This window comes from Anser cygnoides, chromosome Z (genome assembly GCF_040182565.1).
Source record: "Anser cygnoides isolate HZ-2024a breed goose chromosome Z, Taihu_goose_T2T_genome, whole genome shotgun sequence".
In the NCBI taxonomy this organism is placed as follows: Eukaryota; Metazoa; Chordata; class Aves; order Anseriformes; family Anatidae; genus Anser; species Anser cygnoides.
Genome location: NC_089912.1, coordinates 17932759 through 17957290, shown reverse-complemented (window position 1 = coordinate 17957290; position 24532 = coordinate 17932759). Strand labels below are relative to the sequence as shown.

The 24532-nt window shown below is 42.7% G+C and overlaps 3 protein-coding genes across 15 annotated transcripts in view; 1 reads left to right on the top strand and 2 right to left on the bottom strand.

The window, feature by feature from the left end:
* Window positions 1-4976: 4976 nt before the first annotated feature.
* Window positions 4977-10195, bottom strand: LOC106049380 (survival of motor neuron protein). Of its 3 annotated transcripts, none has more exons than XM_013201676.3 (9): window positions 10054-10195; window positions 9659-9730; window positions 9446-9571; window positions 8993-9166; window positions 8511-8654; window positions 7378-7449; window positions 6801-6911; window positions 6243-6328; window positions 4977-5546 (listed from the first exon to the last, which is right to left on the bottom strand). In XM_013201676.3, exons 1-8 carry the CDS (start codon window positions 10108-10110, stop codon window positions 6272-6274), a joined length of 813 nt encoding a protein of 270 aa, XP_013057130.2. In that variant the 5' UTR covers window positions 10111-10195; the 3' UTR covers window positions 4977-5546; window positions 6243-6271. The 3 variants fall into 3 exon arrangements, with proteins under 3 accessions (XP_013057130.2, XP_047907318.1, XP_066844550.1); XM_048051361.2 differs by having other exon boundaries at window positions 4977-5542; XM_066988449.1 differs by lacking the exon at window positions 10054-10195 and adding an exon at window positions 9821-9968.
* Window positions 10105-16518, bottom strand: LOC106049387 (small EDRK-rich factor 1). 3 transcript variants are annotated; one of them, XM_048051363.2, is made up of 5 exons: window positions 16386-16518; window positions 14599-14709; window positions 11895-11953; window positions 11152-11260; window positions 10105-10618 (listed from the first exon to the last, which is right to left on the bottom strand). In XM_048051363.2, the coding sequence occupies exons 2-5, from the start codon at window positions 14646-14648 to the stop codon at window positions 10546-10548; spliced, it is 291 nt and encodes a 96-aa protein (XP_047907320.1). In that variant the 5' UTR covers window positions 14649-14709; window positions 16386-16518; the 3' UTR covers window positions 10105-10545. The 3 variants fall into 3 exon arrangements, with proteins under 3 accessions (XP_047907320.1, XP_066844552.1, XP_047907321.1); XM_066988451.1 differs by lacking the exons at window positions 14599-14709; window positions 16386-16518 and adding an exon at window positions 14048-14094; XM_048051364.2 differs by lacking the exons at window positions 11895-11953; window positions 14599-14709 and having other exon boundaries at window positions 16386-16512.
* Window positions 16519-16550: 32 nt separating this feature from the next.
* BDP1 (B double prime 1, subunit of RNA polymerase III transcription initiation factor IIIB) overlaps window positions 16551-24532 on the top strand; it is a 55475-nt gene continuing 47493 nt past the window's right edge. For 6 of the 9 annotated variants that reach the window (XR_007159206.2, XM_048051358.2, XM_048051356.2 and 3 more), the window contains exons 1-4: window positions 16551-16800; window positions 20106-20658; window positions 21313-21422; window positions 24299-24358. Coding sequence is in view for 8 of the 9 variants with exons in the window: in XM_048051358.2 (XP_047907315.2) it covers window positions 16667-16800; window positions 20106-20658; window positions 21313-21422; window positions 24299-24358 (857 nt within the window). In the remaining variant the exon portion in view is untranslated. The remainder of the gene's footprint in view (window positions 16801-20105; window positions 20659-21312; window positions 21423-24298; window positions 24359-24532) is intronic. The other 3 variants (XM_013201680.3, XM_048051355.2, XM_048051354.2) reach the window with 1 other exon arrangement.

The following is a 24532-nucleotide window of genomic DNA, read 5'->3' as shown; positions in this document are numbered from 1 at the left end:
TTCAGTGCCCAAAGGTAGAGAAAAACTTACACAAAGGAACCATCTCCACCAGTAGGGTGATTGTTGCTATCCAGCCTAACAGGACCAGAGAAATTGGCAAGTATGCAACTTTAAGCATCCTAGAGTTCCCTCTCTCCAGCACTCTGTATGTGCTGAAGAAATTGATCTTGCACAATATTGCCCTTGTGAAGAAGCTTATCGTTAAGCTGAAATTTGTAGTCTATGCAGGCCATTCTGAAGAGACCACATTTTACAGTGTCTCTTGCTGTCTGTTGGGTACAGCACCCAGCTGGTAAGCAATTCAGTAGCAGGACTATTTTTAAAACCTCTCTCTTTTATCACTTACTGAAATACAGTGAAGAAAGAGATCATGTGCTGGCAGTGTTTTCCTCAGTAGTAAGCTTGCCTTAGGCAATCTTTCTAAGCCATCCTTTGAATTCACTGAGTATGATTTTTCTGAATCAGAGGCTGATGGAGATGAAGCTGTTAGACTAGGTTTACTGAGCCTAAGACTTCTGCCAATTTATAAATTCTTCCGCCATTATTCCAGGAGTTTATTGCAGAGTGATGACTGAGAGAACTCCCTGCTTCCAACGTAAAGGAAAATTGGAAAGAGGAAAAAAAGAAGGAAAGAGCAGATCAACACATTTAGAAAAGTTGCTGGGCACTATGACTTTTTTGTTGTTTTACACTTGCAGCTTTTCTTCCAAACAAGTCCCTCAAATTATATCTTTTTTATTTAACTTAAGTATCTACCTTGATTTTACCAGCGCATTCCCCACCCACAATAAATAAATAAATAGATAGATAGATAAATAAATAAATAAATGATCTCTTAACCTTTAACCTTTCAGTGCTGCAACTTTATTGACCAGGATAAGTCATGGCTTGGCCAGAGAGTGGTGTTGAATGGAGTTAAATCCAGCTGGCAAACAGTTACAAGTAATGTTTCCCAGGTGTTGGAGCCCATCCTCTTTAACATTTTTATTGATGATTTGGATGAGGGAATTGAGTGCACCCTCAGTAAGTTTGCAGACAACACCTAGCTGGGGGGAAGTGTTGACCTGTTGGAGGGTAGGAAGGCCATGCAGAGGGACCTGGGCAGGATGGATATGGACCAATGGGATGAGGTTCAACATGGCTAAGTGCTGGGTCCTGCACTTTGGCCACAATAACCCCATGCAGTGCTACAGGCTTGGAGCAGAGTGGCTCAAAAGCTGTGCAGACGAAAAGGATCTGGGGGTGTTGGTCGATGCTCACCTGAACATGAGCCAGCAGTGTCCCCAGGTGGCCAAAAAGGCCAATGGCATCCTGGCTTGTATCAGGAATAGTGTGGCCAGCAGGACCAGGGAGGTGATTGTCCCCCTGTACTCTGCTCTGGTGAGGCTGCACCTCGAGTACTGTGTTCAGCTTTGGGCCCCCCAGTACAAGAAAGACATTGAGGCCCTGGAGCTTTTCCAGAGAAGGCCTGCAAAGCTGGTGAAGGGCCTGGAACCCAAGTCCTATGGGGAGCAGCTGAGGGAACTGGGGTTGTTTAGTGTTGGAGGAGGCTCAGGGGAGACCTTATTGCTCTCTACAGCTACCTGAAAGGAAGGTGGGGGGAGCTGAGGTCGGCCTCTTCTCGCAGATAACTAATGATAGGACTAGAGGGAATGGCCTCAAATTGTGCCAGGGGAGGTTCAGGTTGGAAATGAGGAGACATTTCTTCTCAGAAAGAGCAGTCAGGCATTGGAACGGATTGCCCAGGGAGGTGGTGGAGTCACTGTCCCTGGGGGAGTTTAAGACGAGGTTGGACCTGGTGCTTAGGGACATGGTTTACAGGGTGATACTGGTGGTAGGGGGATGATTGGACCAGATGATCTTGAAGCTCTTTTCCAAACTTATGATCCTATGATTCTAAGTCAGTATGGAGTCCAGTCAGTTCTTTCCATCACAACTTTGCTCCCTGTTTTGCTGGAGAGAATATATGCCCTTTTTGGTGCTCAGAAGCCTCTGGGAGGAAGAGAAGAGAGAGTACAATTGGCAGTCTGTATCATGTAATAGCTGCTGTGACAGATCGATGAACAGACCACGGCTCCGTTTCAGCTGCCTTGTTCCAGGAAGATTACTTTTCTGTCTAGGGCCCCTAGATAATCTTATGGTAAGATTTCCCAGCTCTGTTATAATATAATATTGCATACAGTACAACCAAGAACATTTAGTGAACTGTATGTTCAACATCTAGTCAAATAGGGTTTTACAATCTACCTAGTAACTGTAGGGAGAATGTAAAAAAGTTTCAGCCCCACTAAATATTGAAAAACTACAGTATATTTTTACTTGTTAAAGAAATCAGAAATGAACTTATAGGGAAACTTGTTTGCATTTTAAGGCCAGAGTGGTCCATTGCAATTCTAGCTATAAAATGAAACATAGGCCATCTGATTTAAACAAGTAGTGAATTTAAACAGGAAAATGAAGCTGCTGCTGCCATTCATCTTTTTATTAGCTTTGGCTAGGAGAGACCCTTTGTAAGTAAAGTTCACAGGTGTAGCTAAGAGAACCTTTATTGACCCTTGTTCACTATACAATGAATCTTTCCTGTTGCAACACTTTGTCCTTCCTGAAGGGAAAGGGCTGAAGTCTGCAGCCAAACTGATTGCTCAGCAGTTGCACCTGCAGCATCTCAGATGCTTCTCATTAATTCTGTATTTGGATCATGACAGCTGTTTGGAAATCAGTGACTTTAAAGGAGAGAACTTCGAACATGAAATAACATTTAAGAGCAGAGACCACACTGCTTCAGGATAAATTAATCTTTTGTTTGTACATGTTACAACAGTAACAACTTACTTGTTATTAATTGGTATTCTCTGTTACCATTTTTTCTACATTCAGCCCCAAATATTTCTTGCTCACCAGTGTATTCAGACTGCTTAGACACTGGACTTTGTTTATTACTTTGTATAAAAATTCTTTTGAAATGTCTCAATTTCCTGTCTTCTACAAAACATGTAAAATATTACAAAAACAATCACAGCGCAAAACCAAAAAAAAAAAAGGCAGTAACTGACTTAAACTAGAATTTCATAATTTGGTTGCTAGTTTTATTAGCTTACCTCTCACCACTGAGATGCACTAGTTACTTAAACAGTGTATTACCAAAATATTCATTGAATTTCATACTTGATAGTACAGTCTTAAAACTAGTGTCTCATATATGATTGAAAAAAAGAACTATTTCACAAGCAAATGCTAAGTCTGTCCTACAATTTTCCTCTATTTTTGACATATATTTTAATATACCAGTATACCTCAGTGATTTGCTGACGAGAGTTCTGTCTTGTAAATAGTCTGACCATAAGGCAAGACTGAAAAGCTGTGCAAGTGGTTGTATAAGCTGGTATTTTATTTGCTTTGCTCCATAACAGTGATAATTGCACACCCATCAGCACACTGATATATTTTTTCTATGAGACATTAATATGACAGGTAAAATACCCTCTGTTTTATCACTGTCCTTAGCCTGAGGCATTAAAATGCTTAATGATGTGAGTTCAAAGTTCTACATTTTTCATCTTAATAGCAACAATTCTGTTTTATTTTAGATGTACAAGTCCTCAGCCTCACTGTATCTTTATTCATGTTCCAAATGGGTTTGAAGCATCTTTAAATCCTTGGTTGAATTCTGCTTATTTTTGCAGCAAAGGTTGCACAACCTGTGGAGGTTTCCAGAAGGCTGAAAAGTGCTCTCCTCTCTCTTAGTAAATCACATTACAGAAACTGGTCAGAGAAACTTCTTTAGAACCCTGAATTAAGAAATATGGACATTAGTCATGTATGTTAACACATCAGATGAAAGCCAGTGCTTTCATTATCAACAGTCAAAGCTTTTGTCCACTGTTTCTCAATTGTTTGGCCTTGTGACAATTATGATGCAGAGGACTTTAAAATGTTTGATGTCATGAAGGTGCATAACCATGTCTAGGAGTTGAAAATATCATGACAACTGCTTTTGCACTTTCACCAATTGTTCAAGACTAAAAACATTTTAAAGTGTTTTTTTCATTGCTGTATGAATTATGCACCTGTATTTCAAATAAATACATTGTAAAAATTTTACCACAATGAAATACGTGAAAGGATTAAGGAAGACAGAATTAACTAAATTGTAAAACCTGACCCGCTTTGTAAATAGTTATAGATTGTAACTAAGTGATGCTTTCTATGGAAAAATGTATACTATGCTTAAAGACTGTTTAAAATAAAAATTATTTTTATTCAGTCATTCTGCTTGGAATGAAATGAATTACATGAATCATTTGCCTTGAAATATAATCACAAAACTATTTGTAGTGGGGCTGCACTAAAAATAATATTGGATGCTAGATTTCACTAGTATTGAAAACTGAATAAGGCCACTTGTTCTAACTTCAAGCCAGAAACTATCACAGGACTAGCTATAGAGGCAGCTGTCCCTCTCAGCAACAACCAGTTGATAAACTGGTTTATAATCTTTGCATGACAGTGAGCAATTTTAATCTAGTTTTGCTAGGCAATGAAGGAAAAACTTCCCTTTGAAGGCTATGATTTCAATTTATCTCTCTTTTTGCTCAATTATTTATGGGAAAAATGATTTTCTGGAATTTGGCCATTGTAGGGAAAGGAGTCAAATATAGCAAAGTTCAAAGTCTGAATTATGCTACTTTTCCCACAATAGTCACTGCTGGCTTTAATTAAGTCACAATCTACTTTTAAGTGTATAGCCTCCATTCTACAAGAGTGAAGGCTGTCACTCTAAGACTGCCAAAGTCTTAGTCCACAATTTCAATTACTTTCGCAGAGCCTGCTACTACAACTTTTGGCTTTAGTATGGTACCACAGGAAACCCAGAAAAAGGCCACATGCCAAAATGTTGGCGTCTTATTTGAGCAATTCATACAACAGGAAGACTTCTATGGAAGCCTAAAAACAAACAAACAAACAACATGCCTAAATTAAAAGTTTGAAAAGTAGAACTTTATTAACAAGCATGTGAAACAAAAAACGAGCCTTTCTGAATTCAGCTGCCATACTCAGGATTCTAATCGGACCCGTAAAATAGGGTATCTTTTTAAATATGGCAGTCTACCATTTTTCAGGTCGTTGCCACCAGTGGCCACTGTAACATAAATTGCTGCCATAAACAGAAAATACTGCTAGTTCACGTGTTGTCAGTCAGGTAAAAAGTCAAAGGAATACAAGAGACATTAAAATAAAGGATAAATTAAATCTATCAAGTGTTTTTTTTCCCCAATTCTTATTAGACTTAAAATTGTTTCAAGAATGTAAAAAAAAAAAAAAGCCGAAACACTTCATTGCTGCACTGCTTTCTAAATGCATTTGCCTGCATGTCTTTATGACAATGCACATATAACTACTAGTTTCAAGTAATTTGTCTACTTGTTACCAGGGGCAGCTCATTGTTAAGAAACCATTCAGATTAATTGTCTTGATAAAATTCTGGTCTTCACCATCAACCAATGCACAAAGTTATACACACCTCTGTGAGAAACATTTGTACCTGGCTTTAAAAAAAAAAAAGTAAGAATTAGTACACAAGACTTTTTTTTTTTTAAACAAACATACAAGAACTACTCATTAGCACTGAAATGGAATGCTTGTCACAGAAAATAAGAAAAGCAAGTTCCCATAAGAATACAGTTCTGTTCTATGGAGAACTGGAGAGTTCTAAACAAATGATTCCAAATAAGAGCACAGGCACTGAAGTATTGAGAAGGGAATAGTTCAGCAACATAAACCTGAAAGGCTGATCTTGTCCAGAAAACAAACTAGAGCTACATATCCCACTATTTCATCTGTATAAAGAAGCAGTTGCTTTTGAAAATGCGTACATAACTGTGAAAATCGTATTTTAGTTAACAACCTTTTACCTTCAAAATAACCCTCAAGCAGATAGAGTAACTCTTAAAAATTTAAGTCAACTATCCTGTTAATTGTCACATAAATGGTGAGAGAGTAGTTAAACCTCTCATCACAGCAATAAAATACTTTCCTTCACTCTATCAAAGAACATACTATTCCACTGCTGCTAGGCAAAGAAGGGATTAATAATAGCAGAGAAGGTGTCTGTAGAGAGCCATGACAGCAGGTGGAAGTCCTGAAGCACGAAGTTTTTGCATGGAATTCTAAACTTTCCAAGAGCTAAACAAATTTGTCAGGCAATTATGTATCTTAATTTAGCATAAAATTAACATACTTACAATCATTCAAATCAGTGATGGATATTTAGTTATTTTGGATAGGATTCTCTCTCCAGGGCTGCTTCCATTCGACTCTGTTTTAAACCCTACAGGACACAATTTAGTTAGAGCTTTAACCTCCTTGTAAAAACAAGATATTGTCACAGAATAAAGATATTTGCAGACAATTTTTTTTTTTTTAAATTCCTTCACAAATCAAGAGATCAGACATTGAACATTAAAAAGGACAGAAACTAAACTACCTGTCCCCATTACAAACAGTATTTTTATGGAATGATTAAAGATCTCTATTTCTTGACCAATGAAAATTATATTAAAGAAATCCACTTATATAATCTGAAGCAAGAAATACTGAAGTTAGTGCTTCAAAGATGACCTAGAATTAAAACATCAACCGTACAAACATCCATGCTCATGTGACTCCTACTCAAGGACATAAACATGCATACAACCCAAAATACCTTTAAATGTAACTGTTATAATTTACAGCAGCAGCAACACACACACACACACAAAAGCAGGATTACAAAGACACTTCCAGACAGAACTAGCACATACCAGGTAATAGCCAGTGTGATAACCGCTCATGTACCAAGCTATCAACATGCTTCCCAATGCTTCATCATCCTCAGGAGAATCTGGCCCCATAGGTGGTGGAGGAGGAATCAGCTAAGAAAACAGCAAGGAAATATAAGTTGTTTGTTTCAATGGAGTACAGGCCATGTTAGATAGCAACCAATTCTAAATGACCAAAATATAAAACTGAAAACAAGGAACATATCCTCAATATACTCCCTGGAAAGGAGTCAAGCAAAACAATCTTTTCTAAAAACATTTGGTTTCCAAAGCCTGGGAAAAATAGGGTTCCTGTAGTTTGACTGTTCAAACAAACTTTCATTAGAAGAAGAAAATACTTATTGGTATCAGTGAAATGTTGTTAGTCAAACGTAAGGTAACAAGTGGAGACCAGGCCTCCTGCACTAGATCTCTGCAATATTTGCAACTGAATGGGTTGTCAAATATTTGGAAAATACGGTGTCTAACACAGAAATGTGTCCTAAAAACAGGTGATCAGCACACTCAGAAAACTTGTGATCACCCACACTCATCTCTGACACTTTTTACTCTTACTTACTGGTGGTCCTGCTGGAAAGGGTGGAGGCCAGCAAGATAAGAATGGTGGAGGTGTTCTGAATTTTGATCCAGACTATATTGAAGTAATTGAACAGTGAAAATTAAGAAAAAAAAAAAGGCATTAGATTTTATTAAACACAAGTATTTGAAGCAATACACAAACCTTAAACTGAAAACAGCCCATCCGAGCAATTTAATGAAACTGAAATAAGAACATGGGACAGCTATTTCTTGGGAGCATTCCGTGACTAGAAGAGTAAAACTTATATTAAATATGCCCTGAGGTAACCAGTGCTGAAACAGGGTTCTATTGTATGTATCTGCTTAATATGAGCTCATATACAAAGCTATTACATGGAAGATAAAAAACAAAAGAAAATATTATAGAGATATCTTGCACAAATGGCAATATTTAGAAAACACAATGCAGTATTTAGCTACCCTATTATTTTAACTTCTGCATAACACAAAAACTGAAGGGTGTATCAACACCCCAGCTAAGTCAATAGAGAAGCTACAGCTGAGGGCTTCTATGACACCTGGACATCACTCTGCTTGCCTTCAGTGTCATGTGAAATGAAATGTATCAATTGTCTTGCAAGGTACGATATTAACAGCTTCTACCACAGTTCTACCACAAACAGCATGACCATGGTCCAAGGAACAACATTCCTCTTCTAAGCTACAAGGCAGTTGCAAAGCAAGTGCTAGCTAAGGAGAATGCCTTCTTCACCAGCCAGCAGCTCTGCAAAAGGTCCACACTGTGGCCAAGTTGTTAAAAATTAAGTACATATGGGCTGTAACCAGCACATCTATTCTCAAAATGCTATTTTGTTTCTAGACAATGACAAGGGTGGTCAGGCACTGGGACAGGCTCCCCAGGGCAGCAGTCACAGCACTGATCCCGTCAGACTTCAAGAAGCGTTTGGACAACGCTCTCAGACACATGGTCTGATTTTTGGATAGTGCCATGTGGAGGCAGGAGATGGACTCAATGATCCTTGTGGGTCCCTTCCAATTCAGGTTATTCTACAATTCTGTGACTATATGACAAATATTATCCTGTTGTCTCAGAAATTTAGAGAGCAGGCTTAACAGTGGTATAGGAATTATTGCAGATACGGCTAAGCTTACCCTTCCCAAGCCCGGGGCTGCTGGTGGTATGGGAAAACGGAAGTTCTGGGGAGAGAATCTTGCCTTTGTGCAGTTGTTTTTGTTTTGAGGTGACTGGAAAGATTTTTCACTTTCATCTGTTGAATATGGAGTCTCGTTTTCATTCTAGAAAACCAAAACATTTTTATGAGATGGACGAAACAATTTCAGTGTGAAAAAGTATGGAAAGCCCTCTTTCTTGCCCTCCCAATCCTACTGAGGAGTTATCTCATAATCCTATCTGCTCACCATGTTAGCTAAGTTTACTTTTACTCATAAACTTTTTGTCCCTCCCCATTTCTTCCACGCTGACTTCAAGAAGTAAGGGGATCCTTTTGTTCCATCAATTTATGTTCCTTCACAACGCAATTGGGTTTTTATTCTCACATAACCCATCTGGTCACAGAAGTGGTGCCAGAAATGCTGGAAAGCATCTCTCACCTCCCCTGAATCCCCCATCTTACTGTTTCATCATTGGCTGGAGGAAGTAGATCAGACAGGTTCTGCTCCTCCTTATTTCCATATCCATCGTAAGTAACAACACACGTGCCCCTCTTCTGATTTATGGAAACAATAGTTGCTAAGTACACATTACCGTCCTCAGACCAAACAGCATTACAGCTGTCACCAACTTTCCACTGCAACAGAAGGGAGAGAGACAAGTAAATAACTACAGCAATGATTAATGAGAAATAAGCCTTTTTCTGCACTGCTTTTTGTCCCAACCACGAGGACGATCCCTCTCACCCAGGACACATTTCCCATGTGTTTAGTGAAAACGCTCAGCGTAACAGCGGTAAGTAAGGTCTGCAGCGTTCTCACTGCCCTCCCATTGAGGAGCGTTACTTCTGAAGTAAAAAGGGCTGGTTTTGGGTACTACCGCCGGGCACAACACCACAACCAGCGGGCGAGGCAACCTGTTTCACCGGCGCCGCGTTGCTCTTCTTTCTGTTTCTGTTCTTCTTGTTGTTCTTCCTCTTCATCCCCAGGCGCTGCTCCTGCTTGTCCGAGGGCTCGGAGCACTCCCCATTCTTCAGGGCGCTCTTGGGGAACAGACAAGACACGGCCGTGAGCACCGACCCGGCGCCGTGCGCTGGGAGAGAGGGGGGTCCCCCCGCGCCGCCCCTCACCTTGAAGGAGGCCACCGCCTTGTCGTACGCCTTGATGAGGGCCGTGTCGTCCCACACGTCCGAGTCGTCGCTCTGCGGAGGCCACACAGCCCCTTACAGCCGCCGCCACCGCCCCCCCTCCCACCGCTCCCCGCTCCCGGTGCCCCCCCCTCCGCCGCCCACCTGCCCGGCGCCGCGCCGGAAGAGCACGCGCTCCGACATGGCCGCCCGCCGCACCGCGACGACGCGCACTGCGCACGCGCCGCGGGGAACCTCCCCAGCACCGAGGCCCCGCCCCGCAGGCGTGGCTTCGCGCCCCGCCCCGCCCCGCCGAGGCGCGCCCCCGCCCCTGCGGCCGGCCAGACGGACAGACAGGCGGACAGAGCGCTCTGCCTGCGCCCATTCCTCGCGCTGACCTCTCGGAAAGCAACCGCCGGTCGGGTGTAACCGCTCCGGGACAGCCAGGATTTCATGCAAGGTTTTATTGTAAAAATAGTTAAATAGGGGTGAACGCACAGCTCGGGTCAGGTCCCCACACATCTGAGCTCGTGTTACAAGTGTGTTCCACTGCGAACCAGACGGAGCTTCTGGAATTACAACAAATAAAATCCTGTCTAACTGTAGGTTTAGACACTCATTACTGGAACCATTCAGTGAAAGCTACAGACGCAGCACAAGCCGTAGCACAGTGACCGCCCGGTACTACCATTCCTATGCATGCAGAGCAGTCGGCTTGGAAACAGCATTCCAGACAACTAAGCCTATGCTAACCAGAGGACAAACTAACACTAGCTGAACGAGGCTGCAAGATTAACACTTAAATCATTTAATGGCCGGCCATTTTCATGAATGATCCTCTAGGCCTTTCTGCTTCAGCGGCGCACTCCTATCTGCTCTGCAGGGACGGTTCATTTTGCTCCTGCCTGCAGAGACTTCCTCTCGTTAGCCGCCTTCTGTTTCTGCTGCATGATTTCAGAGTCCCTGTAAAGAGAAAAACATTGGATTTCAGATACCTGCTCGCTACTTTTCTAACCAGTTTCCTCTAGCTTTTCTACAGCCCTTTACGTCAACCCCCTTTTGATAATGGGAAAATACTGGAATAAAACATCTCAGTTGGCCATTATCACACTCTTACCCTGGTCCTTTCATCAAGGTACGCAATGATTTAGAAAAGTTGCTTGATTAACAGACTGTATGTAATTCTTAGTTTTAGAAATAAAGGGTGCAATGAACCAAACATCTTCATAAAAGTATTATACAGTATTCCACTGTTAGTATCATGCAAAAAGCTGCTCAAAAGAAATAAAAGCCTTTCCAGGTGTTGGAAGAAAAAAAATTGTTCAAGAGCAGATGCAGTAAAACCTACGTCCAGGGTTTACACTTTGGCACATGAGTTGACCATGAAGCAAAGAAAAGTACTTAAATCCTGTTTCAGCTAAGACACTGGATTTTTCTCACTGATTTTTCCTCCCATTTTGCCCAACCATTTCAGTCAACTGTGCTAGATATCTCACCTCTGTTTTCTCTGAGAAGCAGACAAGCTATCTTCTTTCCTTTTCCCTTTGTGAATTTCCTGAGTCTTCTTCAGGTTCTTTTGGCGAGCAAGTTCACGCTGGTTCCCACCTAGCAGATACCATATAGTTTATATAGGTACTACCACTTTCTACATGCATTTTGTGTGTCTATTACAAAGGTGCTTATGTTTGGCTCTGCCTGTTAGCAATGGCAGTATCTTCTGTCATGGTCCCCCTATCGGGTACACAGTGAGAGGCAAGACAGCCTATTATTTCTCACGCTTACACTCCTACAGGTCATGCTCAATGGATCACCAAAATCCATCTCAACATTCTTGCAAAATGTGCCTTTTTTCCAGGTGCACAATGCAGTTTCTCCAAAAAGACTGAAGGCAGACCATCCCATCAATGACCTGGGCAAAACGATGACAGCTACTCTTACAAAGAGGAGCCATCCTCCAGGAGCCTTGAACATGATTCCAGCATCCAACAGAACTTACAAATTAACTTTGGACTGGAATTACATCATTAAAATTAAGGCAGTCTGAGAGAGCTTATGAAACTTCCTCAAACTCTTCCCAAGGCCTTCTTAGGAAATCACAAAGCACATGGCTGTACATATTCAGAATCCAGACGTGTCTATCTGCTTTCAGTCTGACATGCTGTCGTGCAAAATCACTGATGTGTTTGATCAGATCCCATGGTCAAGCAGCCTGAACCTTTTAAATTGTGCTCATACTTACTAAATAGCAGCTGGGAGCCTTGCACAGATGTGTAGAAGAACACACTTCTGCTGATGCCACTTAGAGGATGACCAGTATAGGTAAGACAACGTCAGATCTGAGAACTTTATATTCTACTCCCCAAAACTGCTTAACACAGGATTAGTAATGCACACATACCCCAGAAACTCAGTTAGGACTATGAATTGCTAAGATTTGCCTTCCTCTAGCACCATGAAAGCAGAGAAGACCATTTAGTATACAAGCAGCTGTATGGATGTTTAATTTGTTTTTGCTGCATAGCAGCTCACCTGTACTTGGTACTAAGGCAGCCAGAGAGCTCCAGACCAAGGTTTAGTTTACAGAGTCTGCAACACAGAGCACCTTGCAAAAGAAAAGGGGTTCACAAAGCTGAATACAGACTCAGAACTACAGGTCCTCATCCAGACTCCTTGTTTAGAAAAAAAAGAATTTAGTACCTTCCCCAGAATAGGTGCATGTATATGCCTTTGCACAGGTGTCCCGGTTCCAGTTAGGACAGAGTTAATTTTCCCTCCTAGTAGCTGGTAGGGTGCTATGTTTTGGATTAGGATGAGAAGAGCGCTGATAACATGCTGATGTTTTAATTGTTGCAGAGCAGTGTTTACACCAGGCCAAGGACTTTTCGGCTTCTCGCTCTGTCCTGCCAGCGAGCAGGCTGGGGGTGCAGCAGGAGCTGGGAGGGGACAGACCCAGGACAGCTGACCCAAACTGGCCAAAGGGGTATTCCATACCATCTGATGTCGTGCTAAACAATATATAGGGGTGGCTGGCCGGGGTGGGGGGCCGGCTGCTCGGGGATAGGCTGGGCATCGGTCAGCGGGTGGTGAGCAATTGCATTGTGCATCACTTGTTTTCTTACACATTATTATTATTAATACTATTATCATTATCACTATTATTATTATTGTTATTATTATATTCCTGTCTTAATAAACTGTCTCTATCTCAACTCACCGGCTTCACTTTCCCATTTCTCTCCCCCATCCCAGAGAGGGAGGGGGGAGGGTGAGCGAACGGCTGTGTGGTGTTTAGCTGCCAGCCGGGTTAAACCACAACAACAGGGTTGACAACCCTAATGCTACGCACATGTGAGAGTACTTCCATGGTATTCAAGGAATTAGCATTCAGGCAAGTTCTTGCCATGGGCTTTTGTCCATAGCTTTCTTCCCTGTGCACCCTTCTTTGATTTCATTGTGAGCCAACATCTGTATTTTTAATCTTCTTAGTTTTATGAGTTCCCCTCCGCAGGCAATCCCTTAGCTTGCAGCAAGGGTAGAGCTAGCTGTTCTACCTACTTTACAGGTGATGGACTGTTAGCCCATTCAATTCATGACACTCAGATACTAACAAAGAGGTGACCTTGAATTATTTTTGCAGCACTCAAGCATGACCTTATCAAGCATTTGGTCTTACTTTCAACAGAAGTGAAAAGTGAAAATATATATTTTACATATAAATGTACAAAAAACTGCACTCTACTGTTGCCAGTATAGAAGACGACTCTTCAAGGTACAGCAAGCTTCTCCTAGGACTACGAATACCCTGAAGTGGCTGGCCAGTTAGGCTTGCAATCCGTTTGATCTGACCGCATTCCTGAGGGTGTAACATCAAAACCAGCACAACTGCTGCTCGGAGCAGTTGCAACTCTCCATCCAAATACTGCAGGTCTTCCTTGCAATGCCCACGGCCATCCCAAGTACTAACCGTTCTGTATTAGCTGACAATCTTTCCAACAATATCTGCTTACAGCAGTTGTAGACTAGACTGCCCGTCTCACCCTCCAGGGCTGGTTCACTTCCTCAGTATTTCTTCTTGCCCTGCCTGCTTCTTCTGGACTCAAAGTGTCCCAGAATATGCTCAATGAAATCACTTGCACTCTTGAACAAACATGACCACAAGTTATTTTCCCATGCTCAAAAATGAAAGCTCTATCTCTGTAATTTCTGCCGTGACTCTTTTGAGTATCTCTCCACACTTAAGATACCTATGCTGTCTTTTGACCTCCAAGACAGAGATCTCTCTAAACATCATGTGCCTCTAATTTCAGGTATACAGAGGCAGTTTAGAATCAGGTCAAGAAAAAAAATAATTAAGCATCAGCCTGTTGATATAATCCACAGCTTTGTACTCACCCCATTTCTGAGCTGATGAAGGTACCTGCCATGCCAACAAGACAAATGCAAACCTACAAAAGCAGGGGCTCTGCGCATTCTTCACACCAGGTAAGAGGTGCTACAAGTCCAACTGAAAACAGCACATTACAACTGCTGCTTCCTGAGGGCTGCTCCTGCTTTGGAAGATGTACTTCACCTGTGACAGGACACCAGCTACTACCTTTTGCAAAGCCAAGGGAACTAACTCCTGCTCCCTCCTCCCCACCAGCATTAATGAGATCCTGTCCCTGATATTCTGCCATGTAGAACTGTTAGTAGTAGAGTTGATTAGAACTTGATGACTCATGAGCAGATGATACATTCCAGGCTATAAATGGTCCTTGGATTTTGTAGTGCTCAGGAAGTATGAGTATCATACAAGCAAGTTAGCAGCTATAAAACGGGTCTTCTGTAGTTCTTAAAGAAGCAAAGTATAGTCTTTTACCACAACAGAAAAGAGCTCAGAAGTCAAAACACACTGCTATAGACAAAATTCGTATAGCAGTCATCCTCCACCCTTAACCTTATACCTTTCTTTCCTCTCCAGGCAAATATCGTGCAGGGTGTCCACAGAACACATGTAAGACTGAAAGCTCAAGAACCAAGTTGAACGGCATCACTGAAAAGCTTGGCTGCTATTTCTGCAAAGCAAAGGAGAGCAGAGGGGAAGGTACAGCAGTATATTATACATACAGAGCATACAAACCCAAACTATTATTTGAAAAGAAGTATACCTGTATCTTCTCTGTTTCCAAGAAAATATTGCCTAGGACTGTTTGGCCCCAGCACTTTATCTGAGATGCTGTGTGAGAATCCCTAGCTCCACAGGACATGGTCCTGTTTGCTACATTGTGTAATATAAAACTAAATCTTCCATGAAATGTGGTCCTAACAAGAAGCCAATTCCACTCTCTGTAATGTGAAATTCAGGCGTTAACCACTACTTAAAGGCCAGTACATCCTTCCTGTTTATACCTATGCTCTAGCACCCCAGTCCCTGCCTGCCTCTGCAAGACATACAGCCTTGGTTCTGCCTGTCCCTGCTCTCCGATCTCCCAAGATCCATCTGTCCTTGAAGAGAAAGACAAGCAGAAGACATCTGTACAGCACTGGAACAAGCAGCAATCATCTTTACTGGAAGGAGGTCAAAGAGAATGGCTGTAAGGATTGACTACTGAGGTCACGATCCCTGGAGTACTTTCTGAGCAGCAAAGGATTTAATCACAAGTCAGAACTTCCTGCTGAATAAAACTGCAACCACGTCCCCAAAATAGAACACTGAAGTAAACAGTGGGAGACAAGTGCCAAAAAAGAGTTCTCCAATTCATCTCGCCATCAACACCTTCACAGATCTATTTTGTTTCCAGGTTATTTGCACTGGTTCTATCTCACGGTGCAACAATTACCATGAATTCACGAATTCGGAGGCACAATTACTAATAAATCATCTAATCTTATTCTATTTTACTGTGTGACTACTTGAAGTCAGAATGAGATCCACGTGACCGATATGACAGCTCTGAACTGTAAACATATACTACAGCAAAGACTGAACAGCGCAGTGGCACACCACAACTGCTACACCTCTAGCATTTCAGCACTGTATTAAAGTAGGTCACAGAATGAAATGCAATCCCTGCGTTATAATTAGTTGTGGGACACTGTACCTCTCTTCAAAACTTAAGCTGTAGTTATCTTAGTATCACAAGAACAGGGAAAAAAAAATATCAAAAGCCATCAACCTGTTTCTTCAAATTCAAGGTCTGATCTGCACACGAACCGTTTATGATCTAGTCCTTTGTGCTTCCAGCAGTACAGTGTATTTGAAGCTGCGTTTTTTTTTTTTTTATCAAGTCCAAACCTAAAAACACCTCCTTAATTAACCACGGGCAGTTTCAGGGTTGCCAAGCATAAGAGCCACAACACCTATTAGGTAAGCAGGAGTATTCTAGGTTTGGTTCACAGCTCTCCACTGTTTTTAGAGTAGATCCATCCACGTTAGTTTTGATCGGCACCCTAATGCCAAATAAACCGACGTGCTACTAATTATTTGCAACCGTGCAGAAGCCCTTTATTTACAGCCTGGCTGACTGCCAGCCCTGAAACCGAGCGTTTCTGTCCGAGCGCGCTGCCCTCCTCCCTCCCTGCCGGCCGCTCTGTGAGGGACGGACCCAGCTCCCCGCGGCCGCCCGTGGGCGCCGCACAACCGCTGGGCCGCCCCCGGCTCCCGGCGCAGCCGTTCCCCGCCGGCCTGATGAAACCCGGAGCCCCGCCGCCCGCACCGCTCCGTGACAGGACCCCCCCCCCCCGCACTCACGAGTCATGGCGAAACACTCGAGCCGCGCAGCACCGACGCCCCCACCCACCCCCACCGGCTGCCAGAACCTTCTAACAGCCCGCCCGCCGCGCGCTCCCCTTATAACGCCTCGCCCGCATTACGTCACGCGCTGCCGGAGGGTGTGGCCTACGGCGGCGTCGCGCGCCGATGACGCGCGCGGCGCGGCGGCGGCGGAGGGCGCTATGCCGTGAGCGTGACGGGCTCGCGTTCTCCGCGGCCCGTTGACGACGCCTGAGCGGAGCCTGTGCGCCGCCGCCGCCATGTTCCGCCGGGCCCGGCTGAGCGTGCGGCCCAACGTGCGGCCCGGCGGCAGGGAGCCGCAGGGGTGCCCCGCCGCCTCCGGGGCCGAGCCGCCGCCGCCTCCTCCTCCTCCAGCCGGGAGCCGTGACGAGGGGTGAGTGCCGGGCGGGGGGGCTTTATGGCTTTGCCCCCCGGCTTCTTCAGTGTTTTAAGGGCTTTTTGTTGCGGTGGAAATACGCGGCGGGGTGGTGGCTGGCTCTTCAGGACCACAGCCTAGTGGTTGCCCTTCAGAACAGCCTCCTCACTTCCTTTAGCTGGCTGCGTTTCCATGAATACCTGCGTTTTTTTTTCGTTAAAACGCCCTTCGTGGTATTACACGGGGTCATCTTACAATCTGTCTCCTTTGACTAGAAATTCAGGTGTCAAGCCACTGTGTCGCAGCGTGCCTGCAGCAAAGCCGTGCTGCCTTTTATCCAACTTATTTCTTGTATACTTAAAGCCATTTCACAGCATGTCATGACGGTGTTCTTTCAACATTCGCTTATAAAATGTATCAGTTACAGAGATGAGATTAGTGGATCTCTGGTTAGGCAGAACTTATTCCTGAAATGAAGGTGCAGTTCGTTTTGAAGTTGCCGTTTTTTGGTTATGCGGCAGAGCTGCTGATTCAGCAGATTTACCTTTTTTTTCTTCTTGTAGTTTAATGGGTGTGTTAGCATGATGTAATTTTCAAAACTAGACGCTAATGCTCTTCTGAAGTGGAAAATATTCTAAGAAATCCATTCTCATGACTTGAAAAAGTAGACCTTTACCATATAAGTAGCAGGCTTATGGCTAACAGTAAATGCAGCAAATATCCATGCAAGCAAATCCACAAATCTGGATCCTGCTGTCTTAAAGAAAAACTAGAGCAGTTACATTAACCTTCCACTACCTGTAGTGGAGGTTATTTCAGATGTACTGTAACACCTCCAGTTTGTTAACCAAGTGAAATGCACGGAGTGGGGAAGAGGCCTAGGAAAGAGCTTCTTCAGCAATGTGCGGGTTTGGGAAGTGATGTGCTTACAGGAAGATTCGTAAGGACCACTCGTATGGTGGTTTCTGGAGTGCAGGTGGAGGTAGAAAGAAGCATCTGCCTGTAAGTTCTGGGAGACTAAGGGGAACTGAACTCTTAGTCCTGGCAGCAGGTAGTAGGGGCACAGGTGAGAGTTTCTCCCTTTTGCCCCCATATGCTCACCCCTGAATTCCATGGAATTCATAAAGCTTCAGTATGGTTTTGAAGGCCTGTACTAACCAAACAGGAGAGAGTAGGCCAAGGGATTTATTACAGTGTAAGCAGTAGTAGCTTCTTGGGGGGCTGTCTCGTTGCATTTTAAAGATAGGCCGCCAGGGTGTTTCAGAAGATTCAGGAAGAGTGGATATGAGGGAAGGCAATTTGATTTCTTGAGTGCAGTAAGTGGTAGAATACAGCACAGCATGGTTTTGTGTGGTCTGCAGAAAAAACCATGGCAAATGTGAGCGTCTTACCTGTCCAGTCTAAAGCATTTCTTCATAGCTTTTCAAACTGTATCTGTGCTGTTAGTTCCTTTGATTTGTTTTAAATTCTGAACTGTTTTTGCTGATTATCAGGGAAGTGAAAATTCCCTGACCATAGGGTTATTACTTATCCTTTTTTAAAAAAGGTGTCTGCTAATGTTGATTAATTTTAGTAGGCTGCACACTCATTTCCCTGCAGTGGGATGGAAAGAGAATCAGAAAGGTAAAACTCATGGGTTGAGACAAAGACAGTTTAACAGGTAAAACAGACACTCTTCATGCAAGCAAAGCAAACCAAGGAATCCCTTTGCTGCTTCTCACTAGCCTGCAGGTGTTCAGCCACTCCCAGGAGAGCAGGGCCCGTCACGTGGAATGGTTCCTTGGGCAGACAAAGGCCATTGCTCCACATGTACCCCTTCCTCCTCCTTTCCGCCAGTTTTATTGCTGACCATGATTCCACATGGCATGGGACATCCCCTTGGTCAGATTGGGCCAGCTGTCCTGGCTGTGACCCCTCTCCAGCTCCTGGTGTACCCCCAGCCTTCTCGCTGGCTCTTTGTAAGCACCGCTCTGCCACAGCTGAGACATTGGTGTATTATCAATGGTATTTTCACCACAAATCCCACAGACAGCACCAAATGAGTCTGTATGAGGAAAGCTATCTCTATCCCAGCCAACACCAGTACAGCTAAATTTAACTGTCCAAAATCTAGCGTGGTACTCCAGGAAGACTATATAAGCTACAGGTAGTGCTGAGAAGATAAACAAAAAACTACTTTCCACTGTCTCTTGCTGTACCAAAAACAGAGAATATTGAATGGAGGTTGCAAGGATCTCTTTCAAAACACAGATAAGCAGCATGTAGTGAAGTTGCTCAACGCCTTGTTGAAGGATATTGTATGCACTAAAAATGTGTATAAACTCACAGCATGGGCCATTGATACAGAAAAGTCTGCTGAGGCTGTTAAATAAGACATCATCTGTAGCCTATGTCTGTTCCACAGAGTAGCTAGAGAGGTTTTGGAAAAATTTCACTGTATATTTTTGCTTTTCTTCCTATTCTTTCAAACGCATTTGTTTCTGAGTATTTTTGGAGATGGTAAGTAAACCATAGGTGTGGTCATCCTTATGTACAAAAACATGGCATAGTTCCAATGTGAAATTAAAAAGGTCTTTATGACTCAGTTGTAATTCTGCTGTAGTTTTACTGTCAGCAGCAGCCAGGGAGTCAAATACTGGAGCTGTTTCCAAGATTTTGGAAGATGATCATGGTTTTAGCAGTTTTGCAACTTTGTGAATTATTTCTGTGTCAAGGATGGAAACAATACTTAAATAAGAAAGCTTCCCAGGGAAGCTGGAAGTTTTTGTCCCCAAAAGCCCAGTTTTGAGGTGTTCATTGGAACAACAGCCGGTTTCACAGCAGCAGGCTTTTTTTTTTTAAATCACAGTTCAGATTTTATCTAATTACAAGTGTATAAGAGGATGGCTCAGGTTGGTTGTGATGAAAAATCGTAAAACTACTTGTTGCATATGCCTTTACTAAAATGTTCTTGATGTGTAACACAGTATGTAGGGTATTCTTTACAAAGCTTTACTGACTTTATTGTACTATGATGTTTGGTATTCTTAGTTGAAAGTAGAGAGCTGTCCAAAAAGAGGGCAAAAAAGGAACGTGTGAGTTTAACATTGCTGGTAAACCAACTTGTAGAGAGCTAATACTTAATATTAGAAAATAATATACCAGTTTTTGTATCTGGTTAGTTTGAGTGGCAGGTGTAGGTTCGTTCAATTGTGACTTGTTGTATATATCTTTAATTTTCTGTAGTACTACATTCGTACTGAGTGAAATGTGTATCTTGATAGTAAGTGTTCTGAATTTGTCACTGAGAAGTATTTCAGAATGTTTTCTCTTAAATTTTCCAGTGATGACAAGGCTGATAGCTCAAATGATGCTGGAGAAACTAGTAAACCTACAGAGATGCCTACACAGAGAAGAAAACGGATTTCCACTATGCCAAATCTTGTCAAACCCAGAGCTGGGCCTTCATCTGTTCAGCGTTCTGCATCAAAACCACAGAGGCGAGCATCTCAGGCTCCTGATGGCAGTGCTTCACTTCAGAAGGATTCTTCTGCATCAGAAAAGAGTAATAGTGAATGCTCTTTAAAATCTCCCATACTGCCTGAAAAGAAAACGCCTGTGCCACAAGTGCCACAGTTTTCACCACTAAAAAAGTCTGTAAATAAAGAACAAACTGTCAGTGTAGCTGCTCAAAAAAATGATGATACCTTGCCGAAGAACCTACCCTCTCCACTCAAGGAGAGACCAACACAGGAAACGTCAGTGACAAAGGAGGAAAAGTTACCTACGAAACCTGCTCCTGCAAAAGAGAAACGAATGTGTTCTGACCGTGAAAGAATCCTCAAAGCTCAGAGGTTGAGGGAAATGCTTAGAGAAGAGCTGAAGAAAGAGCGGATGGTAGGTCTCTGCCTTGAGCAGTGCTGGTTTGTGAAGCACAGAGAAAGATTTGATTCATCGAACATTGTCACTGCTGCTTTGCTGTAGTGTTTTCCGACAATGATCATCACCTTCTTACTGCTAATAGTTTGTGATGTCTCATAATCTGGTAGGGGGTTAGTTTTTAAGCAGTAACAGCACTTCCCTCATAATACATATTTCATGAGAAACAATGTATCTTTCCTTGTAATTAGACTTGCAACCTTCTTTAACTTGAGACCTGCTTTGTAGTAGGCACTTTTCCAGTCTTCACAGCTGATAATACCCTGGTAGTTTGTAAGAAGCTTGGGATATGTGGCATCTTGCATTATTTTAGACTTGTTTATTGACTGAGTTCTGTGACTTTATCTCTGCTGACTGTTGAATCTCTTTGAGAGGACAAATCACTTAGAGGTGACAGACATTTGTCCTCTCTGACAAATGTACACTCTTAAGATAAATTTTTAAGTTGAGTGTAAAAATAAAAGAGCACCACAAACAGCAACACCAAAACACCACCCCAACAACAACAAAAAAACCAACAATTTTCATCTGAATGCTACTTAATAAACAAAAATATTAATTTGTGTAAAATAAATTCAGCCTGGAAATACTTTCTGTTTTGCTTTTATATAGAAACAGTTGAAACACAGGCCTCCAATTATCGAAGGGCGTTCTCCACCAGATCGCTCTAAAATGACCATGAGAGACTTGATATACTATCTGCCAGAAAACAACCCTATGAAGTAAGTATGACTTTTTCTTCCTCCTTAGGTTAAGTAATCTTTCTTTTTCTATCATTTTAATGATTGTGGAAAGGAGAATTCTCAAATCAATTAGCACAGATGCAGTATTGTTGCAATGGCAATAAAAGTTTCCATACATCTTTTCACATCTGTTCAGTCCTTGTACAGAAATGGGAAAGGAGCTTAGTGTACCTGTTGAAATATAAACAGACAAACCTTTCCCCACTGCTGATTTATCTCTGTACAAATGCAGAATTATAATAAGTTGCTTTTTTTTTAGCTAGCTTCTGTTAAATTTCAATTTAGGGACTTTATGAATCACTACCAAATCTAGGGGACTTGAGGAAACGAAGCATTTCTGCTTTCTGGCTGCTGAATTATAGAACATGCTGCAAGACCCAGGAGGTGTTTCTGTCCCATCTGGATGGATGTGGCTGTTGCTCTTCCTGAACAACAATCACAAACATACGTGCGGTTATTCAAGTCCTGTTCTTCCTTTCTGGTTGATCAGAAGTTAGCTCGTGAAATGCAAATGCACACAGACTTTGTAGGTTCATGAGCACGCCTATGTTCATGGATCCCTTGAATTCAGTACAGCTTCAAAGCCTCGTATCATGTCTGAAACATCCCCTCATCCCCCAGGCAGTACACGCATTTCTGACATCCTGGCTTGTTCAGACTGATGTTTGTTGGTAGAACAGATCTACGTGCCCTCGCACTCATTTTACACGTACCACCGCAATCGTGAATCTCTTGGATAAGTGTGAGCTCTGCCTTCCTAATGTCTGTGTCTGGACCCTGGGCCTTTATCAAGCTACTTGCTGGGTTAAGCAAGCTATGTGCATGTACACATAAACATGCTTGCAGGGTTAAATGGTTAATAAAAACACAGCCTGGTCTCTGTAGTTGCTGGCACTTAGGTCTCTGTGCACACTACCTCCAGCTGCTGACAGCTCAACCTACAGGCACTAAGATCTGTGGTGTCTCCAATAGCTGGCATGCAAACCTCACCTACCTGTGAGCCTGTCTGCCTGCTGGCACCTAGACCCGCCAGCCCAGTGAAATGGGCATTTCTCTGATTGAGTTCTAGACCCTGTGTCACTCACAGAAAGTGAGATTATACATGGGGGGGAAAAATAATTATGAAAGGTTTGAAGTGGAAGGGATGTTTAAAGATCACCTAGTTCCAAGCCTCCTGCCCAGGGCAGGGACGCCTTCCGCTAGATCAGGCTCTCAAAAACCCCATCCAGCCTGACCTTGTACAGTTCCAGGGATGGGGCATCCACAGCTTCTCTGGGCAACCTATTCCAGTGCCTCACTACCCTCTGCGTGAAGAATTTCTTCCAAATATCTAATGTAAACCTACCCTCTTTTGGTTTAAAACCACTGCTCTTTGTCCTATTGCTACACTTCCTTACAAAGAGTCCCTCCCCAGCTTTCCTGTTGGCCCCCTTTAGGTACTGGAAGGCCTCTGTAGGGTCTCTCTGGAGCCTTCTCTTCCCCAGGCTGAACAATCCCAACTCCCTCAGCCTGTTGTCACAGGAGAGGTGCTCCAGCCCTTTGATCATCCTCGTGGCCCTCCTCTTGACTTGTTCTAATACTTCTATGTCCTTCTTGTGCTGGGGGCCCCAGAGCTGAACGCAGCACTCCAGGCGTGGTCTCAGAAGAACAGCAGAGGGAGAGAATCACCTCCCTCCACCTGTTGGCCATGCTGCTTTTGATGCAGCCCAGGGTACAACTGGCTTTCTGAGCCGCAAGTGCATACTGCTGGCTCATGTTCAGTTTTTTGTCCACCAACACCCCCACTCCACAGTTCTGCTGTCAGTTCACTTATCACCCACCGTATGTTCATATATGTTCATATAATCCCACAACCACTTTCTGAATACAACAATAGGTTTTGGATAGTCCCCTCAAGCGTTCTCAAATATGTCACAAGATTCTTAATGATTACAAAATGTAGGTTGACCTTTAAAGCTATGCCTGAATAGTTCCTTTCATCAGTCAGTAGCAGACAAGTTTGAGGTTTATTATTGTCTGTTATCATCTGCTCATTAATGTTTGTGAGTCTTTTATTTAACACTTTCCTAGATTTTTTTTTTTTTTACTTTTACACTGAGTAGTCCTTAACCAGCTAATGAAACAGATGCTCTTACTTTTCATATATTCTTACGGTGGATATATTCTTGTGCCTGGCAACCTAGCTGTTACATGCTATCTTAGCTTAATTCAGTTAATTCTTACAGCAGCATGTGCCTTGATGTTGTTGACTCTAGCAGTTTGGGATGGTGTGTAGATGGTGCAAGGAGAAGGAGCAGAATGTTAGATTTGGTAACCTGATGAAAAGTTAAGGAAAAGTATGACCACTTGACCTCCAAAGTACAGTGCTTACTGGAAGGATTAGTTCCACAAAAGAAGTGTCAGTGATTTTTCATACTCACAGAACTTGCTGGTCAGTGCAAAGTGGAGTTGTTAGTGTGTACTGCATTGTTTTACTATCAATCAGCTTTTGGTACTTCTGTCTCAGTGACTGATGGGCCACTGTTCATCTTCAGTCTCTTGTGATAAGGCAGTCTGAACTTCTAATTAAAAAGCTAAGAACTAATGTTCACAAAGTGTTGATCTCTTACTATAGTTTCAAGGATTATAGCTTGAAATCTCTTGATTTGTTCTTCATCAATTTATGCTCATTAAAAGCAAAATTCATTAGGCAGTGATAATTGTTCAGTTAGACCAAGTCCAGATGCGGTACAAAGACATGAAAATAAGAAAGTTTTATGTTTCTTTGTCCATTATTCAGTGAAAGTGGGTTTAGGGGAGCGAAACTGAAGTGTACTTGTACAATCTTTCATCTCTAATTTTTTAAAAAATTCTAGGTCTTCATTGGTAGAAGAAAAGAAAACAGAAAAAAATTCTTCACAGTGTCAAATGAAAGAGTAAGTCTTGGTGACAGAGGTACTTAGAGTAAAAAAAACATTCTGATATTGGGTACGAACATGTTTAAATGTAGTAACGTTAGCAATGTAGGTCTTTGTTTACTGTTTCAGTATCGTAGCCCTTATTTAAAATAAACTGTAATTTGGGAGGGGAGGATAGTGAAAGCATTTTGC

What these genes read in the sequence shown, in the direction of transcription:
- LOC106049380 (XM_013201676.3), bottom strand. Translation starts at nt 10,110, where the DNA reads ATGAAATCCTGGCTGTCCCGGAGCGGTTACACCCGACCGGCGGTTGCT. An exon ending in AGGCGGTGGCCTCCTTCAAG is followed by an intron (nt 9,572 to 9,658) that starts GTGAGGGGCGGC and finishes CTGTTCCCCAAG; the next exon opens with AGCGCCCTGAAGAATGGGGA. An exon ending in ATCACACTGGCTATTACCTG is followed by an intron (nt 6,329 to 6,800) that starts GTATGTGCTAGT and finishes TGTGTCCTGTAG; the next exon opens with GGTTTAAAACAGAGTCGAAT.
- LOC106049387 (XM_048051363.2), bottom strand. Translation starts at nt 14,648, where the DNA reads ATGTGTTCTGTGGACACCCTGCACGATATTTGCCTGGAGAGGAAAGAA. An exon ending in AGGCTCCCAGCTGCTATTTA is followed by an intron (nt 11,261 to 11,894) that starts GTAAGTATGAGC and finishes GGTATCTGCTAG; the next exon opens with GTGGGAACCAGCGTGAACTT. An exon ending in GCTTCTCAGAGAAAACAGAG is followed by an intron (nt 10,619 to 11,151) that starts GTGAGATATCTA and finishes TTCTCTTTACAG; the next exon opens with GGACTCTGAAATCATGCAGC.